The following is a 17387-nucleotide window of genomic DNA, read 5'->3' on the forward strand; positions in this document are numbered from 1 at the left end:
AGACATACATACATACAGACAGTTCCCTAGCCTATAAGAATAGCTTCCATTGCCATATAAACATATGGCTATGGGAGCTAAAAATTGGTGTTTGACTTAAGTATAGGTGTTGTTTTAAACTGTAATTGTCCATCACATAGAAAATAAATTTGGGCCATTGTCTAAAAAACATTTGCTTTGTTCACACACACATCACATGTACTTTCTCAAAGTCCATAGTAAATTTTCAATAAAAAAACAGTTTATTCAATTGTGTGGAGAGACTGTAAGTCAACAGTGCATTATAATCTATGAGACTAAATATAGGGCCTAAGAAATCTTACCCTCTTCCAGTTTGTTCCATACTCTCGTCAAATTTACAGATTTAATTTGAATTACGCAAAGAACTACATACAATATGGTGAAAATCAAACTAAATATCATAAAAATGAATAAAATGATATGGAAATGTTGTGTGACGAGAGACAGTAAGTCAACAGTGCATTTTAATCTATGAGACTAAATACAGGGTCTAAGTAATCTTACCCTCTTCAAGTGTGAAACCAGTATATCGGCAAAAAACAAATTTAATATGAATTACGCAAAGAACTACTTACAATATGGAGAAAAAGAACTAAATATCATAAAAATGAATAAATATTTATGAGTAGCTATTCATAAAAGTCATACAATATAGCTTTCATACTTGTCCCCTGTAGAAATTTTAAGATAACTTTCTCATTAACTGTAAATGCTGGCTTTTTCAGCATAAACATCATGATACTAAAATGTTTTGATATAATACTGAGTGACTTGCGCATATGCAGTCGATGTATTCATAATATGAGAATCCACTTTCAAGCATTGTGATGTTGACACTGACATGCATGCTGTCTGACCAGCCGTTTTGAAGGAAAAAAATTGACCAAATGTGAAAAAACAGCCTAAAATACAAACTCGTGGATTTCATCATAATATGAAAAAATTTTATTTGACGCATCCGTAAGGCCATACTAATGCTGTCTGACCTGAACTCATAAAGATTTTTCACAAAACACGACAAAAATTTCCTTAAAATTACAAATTTCATCACAATGAGGATAAATCTCTATAAGGTCCTCCCTGCTGACCAGTACACCTAAAGTCAAAGGAATTATAGTTTGGCAGAAATACCCCAAATTACAAAATTTTCCATACTCATATGCTGCAAAATTACAAAATTTGTCATAATCATATGATGCATCTACACACCAAATATCATGTCTGTAAGTACGGTATGCTGTTTTTCAAAATATTTGAGTGAACAGACATCCTTTCAAACGGACAAAGATAGATACTGGTACATACAAACATATTCAAATACATACCTTGACACACAAGTCATTGACAATGACACAGTCCCCACTTGTTAATGGGTACTTTAATTACAAGTTCTCTGAGAGGAAAGAGTCCTCTTTATTAATTAGGTCTGTGATTAAAAATATGTTTCAAATAAGGACATCAATACTATAATAAGATAATGACTGAATGACCATATATTACATTTTAATGAGTTTTTATCAATATTACATTTTTTGGCTTATTTGCATATTTTCAATGATAATTTTATTCAAACTAATTCCCTTTGGAAGTTCAGAATGCATCTAAACACCATACACATTTAAAGAAATACAAAGTGATTCTCAACACTCTGCAATCAGACTACCGGTACTAGGGCATTTTTAAATAAAGATATTTGATTTGATATTAGGAAAACTGTTGACATTACACGAAATGGTCACTACTCTGACAATTTGGTGCCCCTGTCAGGAATGTAAGATGTATAATAATAAGGTTATCATGAAAATACCGCAAAGGATGCACTCGGACATTGGCACATGCATCGCCCTCCGCTTCAGTCGGGTGATATGCTGCGCCAATGTCCTTGTGCATCCTTTGCGGTATTTTCGTAATAACCTCATCATACAAAAAGGAAAACTTGTCCCCAATATACCGGGGTACAATGCTGCAACTGGCAAGTTTCATCACAATTTAAAAAAAAAAGGACAGTGTGCTCACATTCAGTTTGAATTGGTCCACTCAGGAAAATATTAAACCAGAAAAACAAGAATGACAAAAGCAAATAAGGTCTGCAACTTAGGTACTGGAGGTCATCTTTAGGAACATACATCAACTTCTATAGCAATAGGACAATCAGATGCTACATACATAAGCAGATGTCAACAAAAAAAATAGCCAGAAAAGGCTTGACAAAAAGTAAAGGTTTGAAGAGTTGGGAGATAAAGAGTGGTAAAAAATGTACTAGGGATCTGGTAAAAAGTAATGCTTTCTCATCAATCTTCTAGAGCCTACTCCCTTCTGAATATCAAATGTTCCACCCCTTCGTGGATCATAGTTACATAAGGCCAGATGGCAAAAAATGTATTTACAACATTGGGATTTTTAATTAATGCTATAAGAGCTATCATTCCAATGTAAACGGCACTTAAATTAGTTACAGATGGTGAAATGTCTTACTTTGTGGGTGGTGATTACAACTCGAGAATTATCGTGGATCCAAATTTCTCACCAGTTCTTATGTGTCTTACATGCAAAAGTTGCAAAAATTGGTTGGCAATGAAAAACTTTACCTCAGCTTTGTTTTCTGGATCACATTTTACTACAAATCGATACCAAATATGATAACATTATGTTAAAAGCCTTTCAAACTGTCTCATAACATATCCTGGGTTGGTGTAGGTCATTTAAGGTCACAAACTGAGAAATTACCTAAAATATAAAAATTTAGGGGTTTCCCAACACTTTGAGCAGAAAATTTATACATCCCTCGGGACTTTTGTACCAAATTACAAAGCTATCAGACAAGTAATTTTGAGAACAAGTTTTCTTGATGAAAAATTGTCTTAAAAATACAAATGTGTATGTTTCAAGACAACTTCCACACATATAACTATTGTCATCCCTGGACATCTGTAGACCAAATATAAAAGCTGTCTATCCAGGGGCTTTAAAATGAAAATATTTTTTTATGATTTTTTGACCAAAAATGAAAAAAATTGCCCCAAAACAGTAATATTTCCAATTTTGTCATAATTTCAACAAATTAGAAGAGTAACACCCTAGCAAACATCGAACCCAAATTTGAGAGAAATTGGGCTGGCAGTTTCAGAGATGAAGAATTTTTACTGAAAATGCGGAAAATAACCAAAAAATTTAGCAAAAATACAAAATTCAAGATATCTTCACGATATACATAAAACTGTATAAGGTCTACCTAAGGTAATTGCAGTCTAATTTTCCAAGCAATCAAACCAGTGGTTCTTGAGTTATTGATATTTGACCATTTTCACATTTTTAAGCTCATTTGCATAATTTGGGCACTACGAACTTTATTTGAACAAAATCCCATCTACAGCCCACAGACCATCCACAGACCAAATACCGTGCTAAAAAGAGCAGCAGTTTGTGAGTTTGAAGTTGACGGACATACTGTACGTACTGGTACGTATGTACATACTTACATACATACATACATACAGTACATACAGACACCACCGACTTCAGCTTATGATAACCTCACATTGGTATTTAGAACCAAATTTGAGCTAACAAAACTGATGACGGTTATCCCTCTGGACCTCTAAGATCAAAGAAACATAGGGCCAAAGTCCCTGAAGCTACTATAGACATGGATACAAAATTAAGTATTTCCTGACTCTATAAAATTATCTCACTAAGATCATCCTAGGGACCTGTAAACCAAATATTAAAGCTGTCTGACAAGCAGTTTGGAAAAAACAAGCGACCCAACAGTTGACAGAGCTCTGCTGTGTTATGTAGAGAATAACTTTTTGTGACACATGTACTGATGAAGAAGGTAGATATCTTTGATAGCTCATTTCAGGATGGCCTGACCAAAAATGGCAAAATTAGCTGCAAAAATACAAAATTGATGATGTCATTATAATTTCAATGTATTACATTAAGATAAAGCCTAGGAACCTGTATACCACATATCAAAGCTATCAGATGAGTAACATTTGAGAAACAAATATTTTGACCAAAAAATTGCAAAAATTGACCAAAAAATGAAAAAATTGAAGATATCATCAATTTCAATATATCACACTAAGACAAACCCTAGGGACCTGTATACCAAATATCAAAGGCATTGGACAAGTAGTTTTTGAGAAACACATTTTTTGACCAATAATGGCAAAAATTGCACGAAAAATACAAAATTGCAGATTTCGTCATATATTCAATATACTAGTATTATATTTAGTTCATCTGTAGAAACCTGTATATCAAATATCAAAGCTGTCAGACGAGCGCTTTTGATGAAATAAAGTTATGACCAAAATTGAGAAAAAATTCCTTAAAAATACAGATTTGCATATTTCATCACAATTTGAACAAATCCAAGTTGGGTTATCCCTAGGTACCTGTATACCAAATAACAAAGCTGTCTGACCAGCGGTTATGAAGAAGATTTTTTAACAAAGACGCCTTTTTGGTGCTAATTTGCTTATTTTCAACAATATCAAAAAAAATCGTTTCTCAAAATCATATTTTTCATCTACACAACAAATATCAAATCAGTAAGTACTGCGGTTCTCAAGATATTTGAGTGGACGGACGCCTCACAATACGGTACATACATACCGTACATGGTACGTATACATACCGGTACATACATACATACATACATACATACATACATACATACATACAGACTGATGCCGGACGGATACCCTTCCCAATAGCTTTTATAGACTATACCGGTAGTCTATAGTAGATAATAAAGCATTCTTACAAGCAGTTTACAAGACGAGATCTTAACCCTTTGATGAGGACAAATGTCCCAAAATAATAAATATGCAAATTTCACCACAATTTGAGCAATCATCGTTATGAACCCAGGTAGCAAATTTCACAACAACACTTTTCACATTTATACTGTATGATATTTGAGTAGAATAACATGTAAGCCTTGAGAGAATTATTTGAGTGCAAATGTTGTATTGTAAACTTGACATGTGGTACAATACACAAATGAATCAATCTGTACAACGTAAGAGTGCATGTATCGATGATATTATCACACTCTTCACATTCCTAAGGCTGAGATGGACCATTAAGTGGAGAAATTTGTGAAAATAATGATAAGACAGCCCTTTTGTGTGAATTATTTACCACACTCAGTCCATTTGTATGGTTTGACACCAGAGTGGTTCATCGGTTTGACAACCGAATGGATCAGTCTATGCTTCGCAAGATTGCCCTTTTGTGTGAATGTCTTACCACACTCTTTGCACTGAAATGGTCTGACACCTGAATGGATCAACATGTGCTTCGTAAGACTGCTCTTTGCTGAGAATGCTTTACCACACTCCTTGCATTCATATGGTTTGACACCTGAATGGATCAGTCTGTGCTGCCTGAGATCGTCCTTACGTGTAAATGCTTTATAACACTCTTTGCATTCATATGGTTTGACACCCGAATGGATCAGTCTGTGCTGCCTGAGACTGCTCTTTACTGTAAATGCTTGTCCACACTCGTTGCATTCATATGGTCTGATGCCGGAATGGGTTAATCTGTGCTTCTTTAGATTGCCTCTGTCTTTGAATGCTTTATCACATACATCACATTCATATGGTCTGAGGTTTGAATGGACCACATTATGCCTACTAAGAGAAGTCTTGTTTGTGAATGTTTTACCACACTCTTTGCAATCATACGATCTGAGGTCTGAATGGATCTTTGTGTGCTTCGTAAGAGCACCTCTATCTTTGAATGCTTTACCACATACTTCACATTCATATGGTCTGAGGTTTGAATGGACCACACTGTGTAAGTTAAGACTGCTCTTTTGTGTGAATGTCTTACCACACTCTTTACATTCATGCGGTCTGAGGCCTGAATGAATCAGTTTGTGCTTCATAAGATCGGTGCTACGTGTAAATGCTTGATCACACTCTTTGCATTTGTGCGGTCTGAAGCCTGTATGGGTAAATCTGTGCCACCTAAGAGTGCTGCTATCTTTGAATGTTTTACCACATACTTTACATTCATATGGTCTGAGGTTTGTGTGGACCACACTGTGTCTCATAAGAAAGGCCTTTTGTCTGAATGTCTTACCACATTCTTTGCATTCATGTGGTTTGACACCGGAATGGATCAGTATGTGCTGCCTGAGATTCTTCTTTGCTAAGAATGTTTTTTCACACTCCTCACATTTATACTTTCTGACACGTACACCAGAGTGCGTGATATAATGTGTCCTAAGATGGCTCTTTTGTGTGAATCTTTTACCACACTCTTTGCATTCATATGGTCTGAGACCTGAATGAATCAATCTGTGCATGTTAAGATGTTCATTACGTGAGAATGTCTTACCGCACACTTCACATTCATGTGGTTTGACTCCTGAATGGATCAGTTTGTGCGGCCTAAGATCACCCTTGCGTGTAAATGTTTTACCACACTCTTTGCATTCATACGGTCTGAGGCCTGAATGGATCGAACTGTGCACCGAAAGAGTTCTCCTGTCTTTGAATGTATCACCACAAACTTCACATTCATACGGTCGGAGGTTTGAATGGGCTAATTTGTGTGTTTTAAGATGGACCTTTTGTGTAAACGTTTTACCACACTCTTTGCATTCATATGGTCTAAGGCCTGTGTGGACCATACTGTGCGTCATAAGACTGCCCTTTACTGCGAATGTCTTACCACACTCTTTACATTCATATGGTTTGAAACCAGTATGGATCAGTTTGTGCTTCGTAAGACTGCTCTTTGCTAAGAATGTTTTATCACACTTCTCACATTTATACTTTCTGACACGTACACCAGAGTGCGTGACTTGATGTGTCCTAAGATTGCTCTTTTGTGTGAATGTTTTACCACACTCTTTGCATTCATACGGTTGGAGGCCTGAATGGATCAGTCTGTGCGTGCTAAGATAGCTCTTACTTGAGAATGTCTTACCACAATCTCTACATTCATATGGTTTTACACCTGAATGGATCAGTTTGTGCTTTCTAAGATTGCGATTACATGTAAATGTTTTACCACACTCTTTGCATTCATATGGCCTGAATCCTGAATGGATCAAACTGTGCACCCTGAGAGAGTTTCTATAATTGAATGTTTTACCACATACTTTACATTCATATGGTCTGATGTTTGAATGGACCAAATTGTGTGTACTAAGCTGGGCCTTCTGTTTGAATGTCTTACCGCACTCTTTGCATTCATAAGGTTTGACTCCTGAATGGATCAGTCTGTGTTTTGCAAGATTGCCCTTAAGTGTGAATGTTTTACCACACTCTTTGCATTCATACAGTCTGAGGCCTGAATGTATTAGGCTGTGCTTCCCAAGACTGTCCTCTTGAGTGAATGTTTCACCACAATCCGTGCATTCATGTGGTCTGTTATTTCTTTCAATATTGCGATTTAGTCCATATTTCCAAACTGATGTCGTCCCACTTTCTGAACAGAAATAAGACTCTTCTATTTGCAATGGGCAATCCTTTACAAGCCTTGTTTTCCAATCACCTCTTTCACACTCCTGGCTCTTATTACTGCATACCTGTACCAGTGCATTCTGTGAGTTATTTTCATCATTATTCAAATGACTCTCAGACAAACTGAAGGAATCTTTGTCCACTCTAGACTTGTTGTCAAAGTGATCATGCTTTGCAGTAAAGTCTTCTCTATCCTTTTCTGTGCTGTCATACTCCAAGGTGACATAACCATTTTGGACAAGACTCTGTATGATCATTGATGCTCCTGTTTGTAGAGAAAAGGGTTTAGAAAAATACATAAAAGGAATATTATATACGAGCGCCACAGGAGTATGCACAGCTGTATTCTGTAAATATGAAATTTAAATATTATTCAACAAGCAATTGACAAATCTTCAGAATTTTATTAGAATGATGACTTGACCATAACGATTGTTTTGTTGCATTCACAAGGGGAATCAGTATCTAAGGATGTAAGTTCAAATCTAATAGACCCTTTTCATAAGTCTAGCACCCTCCTGTGGCCACTGTGAATTTGAAGCTGAAGCGAGGCCACTGGGAAACCTGTACAGCCTCCGGAGGGTTTTCCCCAGTGGCTTCGCTTTGACTTCAAATTCACAGTGACCACTGGAGGGCGCTAGACTTATGAATAGGGTCTATTGATCATTTCTGAATTATGTCAAAGCCTAGGAAAGGACTGCTTATAAGACTCATGTAAATAAGAAATAAAAAAGCACCAAAGACATTTTGCTCCTACGGATTTTGCAACATTTTGCAAGCCAGATTGAGTGTATGTATGATATTTAATAGCTCCTCATGACCTTAAATGTAGCTTGTGATATTCATAGTAAGTAGCATTTGAACACATTTTGATGCACCCTCTACTAGTGTAATGGATGACAACTGTTGCGACAGACACAGACACTTACACTACACCTTTACAGCCTGGTACATCATAGGTAGTGATTCGTTCTATCATACCAAAGTAAAGGACCCTCTTGTAATATCATATTGCATACAATTTATGTAGACAATATTTGGCTGCCCCACTGTCTATGGTTGCAGATAGAACACTAAAGCAACATGTAAAAAAATACTTGTCTGTAGCAACATATCTCTTTGTTTGTGAATTTTCCCATTCTAAAAAAAATATGGTTTTAAGTCAACTAGCTGACAACTTAAGTCATTGGTTAAAACTTTCCTGACTCTGTCCATGAACATTAACAATCGACCTAGCAGCTGAAATAGCTCCACTGTGCTATATAGAGAATAACTGCTTTTGACACATGTGTTGATGAAGAACGTGGAAATCTTTGATAGGCCATTCTTTTAGACAAACATAACTGGTAAAAATATACAAATATACAAGATTTCATCATTATTTGAACATATCACCTTAAGATCATCCTTTAGAACATACAACCAAAGGTATCAGACAAGTTTGAGAATCAAATGTTTTGACAAAAATGGTGAAAATTGCCCTAAGAGAACAGAATTGGAGATTTCATCATAAATTCAATATTATATCAAATTAACCCCTTGGAACCTGTATACCAAATATCAAATCTATCAGACAAGTAGTTACAGACATACAGATGCCACCAACTCATCATATAAGCTCTTTTTGGTATTTATATGAATACCAAATATGAGCTAAAATTGACCCCAAAATACAAAATTGCAGATTTCATCATAATTTCAATATATAACTTGAGTTTATCTGTAGAAATCTGTATACCACATATCGAAGCTGTTGAAGATTTCATCATAATTTGAACATATCACCTTGAAATCATCCTTTAGAACATTTAACCTAAAGCTATCAGACAAGTTTGAAAATAAAAATTTTTGACAAAAATGGTGAAAATTGCCCCACAAGAACAAAATAGATTTCATCCTTATTTCTATATTATAAATTAAATAATCCCTTGGAACCTGTACACAAATATTTTGACCAAAAGTTACGAAAATTGCCTTAAGATATAAATTTGCATATTTCTGCACAATTTGAACAAATCTAACTGCGGTCACCCAAAGTACACTGTATATCAAATTTAAAGGAATCAGACATGCGGTTTCAGAGAAGATTTTTTTACCAAAAACGGCAAAAAAATGCCTCAACAATACAAATATATAATTGTCACCATGATTTGAACAAACTTAAGTGAGGTCACCCTAATTGTGAACAGCAATCGGACGTGCGGTATCAGAGGAGAAGGCAATTGTTGACAGACGATGGATCGACGACAATGATGGAAAATGACAGAAAATCAGCCTAGATGTATTTGATAAGCTCCATGTCTCTGACACCGAAGCTAAAAAGACCACCTGGGTCACTAGAAATACAAGATACTGGTATAGTGCAATTATGGTGGTGAGGGATAATACAAGCACAGTTAAAACATTGCAAAGAAGTATATTATTTGTTAGAAGCTTCAAAACATTCCCATATAACCAACTACCAGAGATTTTTAGCTCTCTGTATAAACTGAAAATATTCCTTGAAGGTTCAGTGGAAATGGCTGTTATTGATTGTACATTAAGCCCTAAGAAAGTACATATACAAGCATACAAAATGTTATAATTTTTTTCATGAATATTAACGATCATGAATATTAATGAGCCGTCTGGCACTCTTGGAAGTCTGAGGACAGAGAGGGACTGGCATTTTTTATCACATATGGAGTTGATGATGATGAACAGTTGCTTTAAAATAAAGTGTGTGACAAGAAATATCAATGTTTTTTGCTTTTTTCAAACCATGTAAATTATACAGGGCAGGTAGTTTTCCAATGCGGGCAAGCAAACTTAACCCTCCACTTGCCAGAAGGGCAAGTGGTTACAAAATTGTCTTTCCCCGGAATGTCCCTGCTAGTTTAAAATATGGGAGAGGGACGAATAATAGATTAGGCAAATCACTGTTATGCAAATTGAAGTTTCAGCCACACATCTGACAGACTGACATTTTAGTGACATTGGGCACATTTTTGGCCTCCAGCCCACAGCATCCAACACCTATCCAGCTAGATCAGGAACTCTATAAAATGGGGTTTCAATGACAGAGCCAAGTTGTTGCAATGTTTTATGTAGCCCCTCCACACAGTTATAGAGTTCAGCAAAATTACATTTATTCATGATAGCATAAATATCACAAAAACTAAACAAGCGACCTAGCGGCCGATATAGCTCCGCTGTGTTTATGTACAGAATAACTATTTTTGACAAATGTTGATGAAGAAGGTGGAAATCTTTGATAACTCAATGCAGTGGCCAGAAAAAAGTGGCTAAAATAAGCTGCAAAAATACAAAATTGAAGATTTCATCATACTTTGAATATATCACATCCGATCATCCCTAAGAACATGTCAACCAAAGCTATCTGATGAGTAGTTTTTTGAGAATGAAATATTCTGACCAAAAATGGCAACAATTGCCCCCAAAAATAAAAATTGCAGATTTCATCATAATTTCAAAATATCACACTTAGTTCATATATAGAAACCTGTATACCAAATTTCAAAGCTTTTAGACCAGTACTTTTTGAGAAACGCATTTTTTGACCAAAAATGGGAAAAATTGCCCCCAAAATTAAAAATTGCAGATGTCATCATTATTTCAATAAATCTCATTTAGTTCATCTATGGAAACCTGTATACCAAATTTCAAAGCTATCAGATAAGTAGTTTTGGAAATACACATTTTTTGACCAAAAATGGCAAAAATTGCCCAAAAAATACAAAATTACAGATTTCATCAGAAATTCAATATATATTACTAAGCTTATCTGTAGAAACCTGTAAACCAAATTTCAAAGCTATCAGACCAGTACTTTATGAGAAACACATTTTTTGACCAAAAATGGCAAAAATTGCCCCAAAATTACAAAATTGCAGATTTCATCATTATTTCCATAAATATCATTTAGTTCATCTGTAGAAACCTCTATACAAAGCTATCAGATGAGTAGTTTTGGAAATACACATTTTTTGACCAAAAATGGCAAAAATTGCCCAAAAAATACAAAATCACAGATTTCATCAGAAATTCAATATATATTACTTAGTTCATCTATAGAAACCTGTAAACCAAATTTCAAAACTATCAGACCAGTACTTTTTGAGAAATACATTTTTTGACCAAAAATGGCAAAAATTGCCTTAAAAATGCAAATTTGCATATTTCTGCACAATTTGAACAAATCTGAAATAGATCATCCCTAGGGACATATGTACCAAATATAAAAGCTATCTGACCAGTAGTTTTGAAGAAGAAGATTTTAAAGATTTTTTTACCAAAAATGACAAAAATTGCCTTAAAAATACAAATATGCAAATTTCACTACCATTTGAACAAATCTGATTTAAGTCACCCTAAACAAACTGCATATCAAATTTCAAAGCAATCGGACGAGCGGTTTCAGAGAAGAAGATTTTTTTACCAAAAACACCAAAAAATGCCCCAAAAATACAAATATGCAAATTTCACCATGATTTTAACAAACTGAAGTGAGGTCACCCCAAGTGAACTGCATATAAAATTTCAAAGCAATTGGACTCGTGGTTTCAGAGGAGAAGGCAATTGTTGACGGACGACGACGGACGCCGGACGACGACGGACGACGGACGCCGACGGAAAATCAACCTATTTGATAAGCTCCGCGTCGCTGACAGCGGAGCTAATCAAAGCAATGAATAAACTGCTATTTAAGCTTCAGATAGTCTACACAGTCTGAATGCTGGGGGTGTAATTTGAACAGCGCCCTCAGAAAAATAGCCTCGTTTTCATTTCAAAACAAAGGTCGCAGTAGTACGCAGGGGTCACACAAGCATGGGTCCCTTAAACATGCCTATATTCACGCTATACCGCGGACCTGAGTGAATGTTATAGGTAATATGTATAGGATAAAGCCCGAGTATGAGGGCTCTTCTGGTATATAAAGTCCAACCCAACGATAAAATGTCGAGGCCGCAGGCTGAGACATTTTATCGTAGGGTTGGACTTTATATACCAGAAGAGCCCGAGTATGAGGGTGTTATCCGACTTAAAAACTATCGCCCCTAACTGATATATTTTCCTTTTCAATGTATTTACGTCAACCGTCCCCTTTGTCAATGTAACATGTTTAGGATATGAATTAAAACTTTTATTTGTGAAATAGCCTTCCAATGTAATGGAACATCCTATAAATACCCTAGGGCACATTATATAAATGCCCTAGGGCACAGCAGATTTTGTGTTGCAGCTGGTTTCCGCTGTTTTACCAAATTTGAATATTAAAACGTACCAGATGTCTACAGAATATGACATGTTCACTTTTGATTGGACAGTACTTTACTACGGCGCTGTCATTCGTTTCTGGAATTTGGTGACCAGGGCTTTACGTGTAAATAAAACACCCTGAATTGAGCACTCTGATTGGTCAATCAACAGTGGATAGTTTTTAAGTGTTTTTTAGGAATTTGTTTCTGATATAAACAGTTTGTCATGTAAAAATAAACCTACCTTCAAAAGATTGTCGATGTGTATACTGAGTAGTTTCTGTTGCATAACACGATTTGGGTCTGTCTATGAAGGAGAAACGGGGCTAGTAAATGGTCTTCCGGGTCTTGAACACCGATCAAATTTCAGCAGTGTCTTTTTCAGTAACAATTAATTGTGTATACCAATTTTTAACTTCACAGAGCTATTTTACTGGAAATGGTACACTTTTCAATAGACCCTTGGCGAAACTTCGAAATTTCACCTATGAATGCCGTTTTCTAGTACTTGTTACAGTGGGCATTATACATTCACCACAGATTAGATGGCCTCTACAAACGAGAATAATTTTATGTTAACTACAACTACAGTTCTTTAGTATATTTTTTTCTCAGAATTTTAGAATTTATAAATTGTTTTATGTATCTTGAAGTCTGTTTCTATATATAGGAAAATGAGAGCAACTTTACACATCGTTTTCTACCTTTGATAGTGATGCGGTATATTGATTCGATCAATGTGGTTTAATGATATGGAGAAACATGGCGAGACACCGGTGAATCGATTGTGCTTTGACCCTGGTCATGTGATCTGGGTCCCCGGGGAAAGAACCGGTTATGTGTTGGAGCTATTTATCCCACATGTTAATTTGATAGTAGCGATTGTTCATCAACTAGAGATGCTAGTATGGATATGTTGTGGTACTGAACTTTGAGTGGTTTGTTGGTCAGACCGTTCGTCTTTATTTTATCCTCGTGCTTGATTTGTGCCTGAACGAGGATGTCTCTTAAGTTTTTATTCCTTTTTTTATGCTATGATAGGTTTTTCTGGAAAAACTTTGACCAGTGTTTGATCGGCTTCTATTATTTTCCAATTTTTTGTTAGACATTGTTTGATTTGCCTGGTTTTGATGAATGGACTGAAGGTCGTTGTGTAAACCAGTTTTGTTCTTATGTCATATTCCTCTTATCTTTATCGGTGAGGTATCGTCGATGGTTGGTGAGATTAACATCTTTCTTTATACGAGATATACCTTTTTTCTCTATAATCTTGTTGTTGAAGTTTGCGTGTGAGAAAGTTGACCTTTGAATGAAGTCCATGTCGTTATTGCATGTGCAAGCATATCGGAGAAGTTCACCTTTAATGAAGCCTTTGAAAGTGCCGCTCGGGTGACACGAATTTCTCAATAAATATTGGAACGTGTCGGTTGGTTTTGTGTTGGTTAAATTAAAAAGAAAATTAATAAGTTCTGAATTCAATATACTGCAAAGACAACAGCTTTATTGTAAATAAACCTGAAGTTTGATCAATACTTAAGCCTCAGAGACTTGACTGCAACAAACTGAGACAAATCAGACACGAAAATTACGTCAAAAAAGTTAAAAGTGAACAACCATGAGGTCGCATGCACAAGTTTTTCTATGGGAAGCCCCGGCTGGAAGCTTCGAAGCCATCCTCGGACTGTGATGACCCTGAAAAAAAAAGAGGAAAATAATTAAAAACAACTGTGACACGAATTTTACGTATTACAACCTAAAAGTGTCACTTGATGATATTTTCCCCCCAAAAAAGTAACATTTGACCTAAAAATACGCACATTTTGGGGATTTATTTCACTATGAGCGTATGCGAGTACACAGTGTACGTGTAAACGTACAGTACACTAATGTTGATTTGGCGCCATATTGGATTTTAGCGGCAAAACAGCGGCGAACTTTGCCGCCCAACATCAAATTCCTGGCATGAACAGACAAAATTCTGCGGTAAAAAGCTAATTTATAGTATAATTCCACGAACTATGCTTGATTTTGGGCCTTAATTTCATGCTACCGTAGTTGGTACAGCAACACAAGTCCGCGCTCGACATATAACATCGTACTATGAAAAATCGCTGAAATCGCAAAATTCACTTTAATTTTTCAAACAGAGCCCCGAAAAGTCACTTACCTTCTCAGAAAATCCAATTGAAGAGATGAAGTTGGTCTCCAATGATAATTATCGGCGAAAAAATGAGGATTTGGGAGCGACTGAAAAACTGTGTTACCCAGCCAACGGTCACAGTGTCGACTGAGTTGCTGAGTGCCGTTCGAAAGGAAATGGCATTTGCATATGCAAATTGCACCCCTAGCGTTCAGACTGTACAGGACAATTCTGTCTACCGGCAGAGCTACTAACCAAGAGCAGAAAATCTTATAATTCAAACTCACAAAGTATAGTACCTTTACAACTAGCAAAGAAATCTGGCTATCTCCACAAGACTACCTAGATTATCAGTTCCAGAGTTGATTTTGACAGCTTTCACATTTTTGTACCAAAATGCATAATTATTGGTCAAGTACATTAATTTAATTAGAATCCAATCAGTATGATACATCTTCACTCAAATTACTGAGTGTGTAAATGTACATTTTTAAGATTTTGCCAGGGACACATCTAGTAAAGTACATGTTACTTTAACACTATGGTATACGATTAGGATTGACAACAAGATTTATATGACAACAAGATTTATAAAACTGTCTCAGATCCCAAACACAAAAATGCTATGTATATATTTGTACGTAATTCACAAAGTATCCCATAACAGCACTATCAAACATATATGCCAGTATGGCAGAAGTGAGCAAGCCTGAAATGCCAGCTCAAAGAAAGATGTACAGTCACCACTGCTGTATCAACACACATGAAATCCTCGCATAATATATATTATAGCCCACACATGGGACTATGTGCCTGAGGGTAGGTGACCATTTGCCCGACGTAAGGAGGGCAAATAGTCTCCTGCCCCGAGGGTACATAGTCCCGTGTTTGGGCTATAATGTTTTTATTACATTCCTCTCTTACTCAGTTTGCACCAAAAATATTTACGTTTATTGGCAAATTATAGTCAAATGCTTTATTTTCATTTTAGACGAAAAACGGTTAAAAATAGAACGATTTTCATCATCGAATGGCGCACTGATATGTTTAAACTACTGTTATGCGGTTTATCAATATTTTTATGCAAAATTTTCCAAAAACCGGATTTTCTGTGCAAAACATGAAATTTCAAGACTTTCTCATCCAAAAGTTTTCAAGTTGAAAATAGTTCCGGTTCATTTTCAGTCCAGTGATGACTATGCGGCCCGCGACGTCATCGGCGAGTTACCATTGAATCCTATGGAGCGCGCGACGTTCGATATACGAGGCATGTAATAAAACCTTACCTGACATGGATGATGTGTTGTCCTGACATAAGGTGCTTGAAAGACTCTCAAACGATTTTCCTAACTCACGTAGTTGGTCAAATTGTCTTGCGGCTTTACAAATTGCTGAACATTCTGAGAAAATACAGAAAATGTCACTTACAATTAAGCTTAAGCCACATAGAATTGATGTATCGTGACTGCATATAGCAGTAAAATTCATTGTGGTCAAATGTAACAGATGAGTCAGACACATGACTGTATCTCAAGCCTCACATACAATGAAGGTAAAGTGCTGGGTGCTGGAGATATCTTTTTACCATTGGAGTTCATTTGGTAGGGTGTAGCACTTGCATCTTCCGTTTGTGGACATACACAGAAAACTCTAAAAGTGTGCTCTACGGTACAGCACATCATTCTCCTCAATTCCCATTATGAATAAGTTAGAAAAAGCTTTCAATTTTTGTGTGACTCCCCCACCCCCTTCTATTCCTCCGACCCCTCCAGGCCGTAAATAATGCCGGCTCCCTAATCTAAACATAAAGTTTTCGACCAATGGCCGCACCCGCGGTTCAGCTGTTGGTGCAGACAGTAGAAGTGATAAACCATATATTAATTATTCCACGAATGGAGACATTCTGTAATCCTCTATAGACCCACGGGGACTACTTTATGGGGTTGACACACATGGTGGAGTAAATACCTTTGGGACTGAAGAGAATGCCACGTGTATATCTGCCACTGGATACAGTCTTGTTACGAGTCGCTGTCTGTTGCTCTCGATCCCGTAAAGTTGTGCTGTTATTACTCATTATTCCCAATGATGCCATCTTGATACCACGATTCCAGTCGCTCAAACCCTTAAAAACGTGGAAATATTCCAAAAATGTAATAACAGGAGAACATTACGGAAGAAATGGCTATTTTCAGCGTCGGTAGAGTGCTCACCCCCAGCTGCGACCTGCTGACCCTGCTGGTCTAGTCAAACGTTTGACCTTTGACCTGTGAAAGAAACACCCCACCCCCCTATTGTTGGGGGCGCTTTTCGCTGACAGAGTTGAAGCACACGCGAAAAAGACGTTTTTAGGGTCCATGAGCGGTGTGAGGCTTATAGTCTGTTACATGCTGGAAGTTTATGCTACGTGTCGACGTTCTGATATTCTCCTGCTTCTAATGAAAAGGACACGGAAATGCATTCTTTACATCATTC

General features: G+C 36.4%; 1 protein-coding gene across 1 annotated transcript; it reads right to left on the bottom strand.

The window, feature by feature from the left end:
• Window positions 1-223: 223 nt before the first annotated feature.
• LOC139122865 (zinc finger protein 729-like) lies at window positions 224-17152 on the bottom strand. The gene is made up of 3 exons (XM_070688687.1): window positions 16881-17152; window positions 16199-16312; window positions 224-7779 (listed from the first exon to the last, which is right to left on the bottom strand). Exons 1-3 carry the CDS (start codon window positions 17005-17007, stop codon window positions 5168-5170), a joined length of 2853 nt encoding a protein of 950 aa, XP_070544788.1. The 5' UTR covers window positions 17008-17152; the 3' UTR covers window positions 224-5167.
• Between the last annotated feature and the right edge of the window lie 235 nt (window positions 17153-17387).

The sequence above is a fragment of the Ptychodera flava genome, chromosome 2 (assembly GCF_041260155.1).
Source record: "Ptychodera flava strain L36383 chromosome 2, AS_Pfla_20210202, whole genome shotgun sequence".
In the NCBI taxonomy this organism is placed as follows: Eukaryota; Metazoa; Hemichordata; class Enteropneusta; family Ptychoderidae; genus Ptychodera; species Ptychodera flava.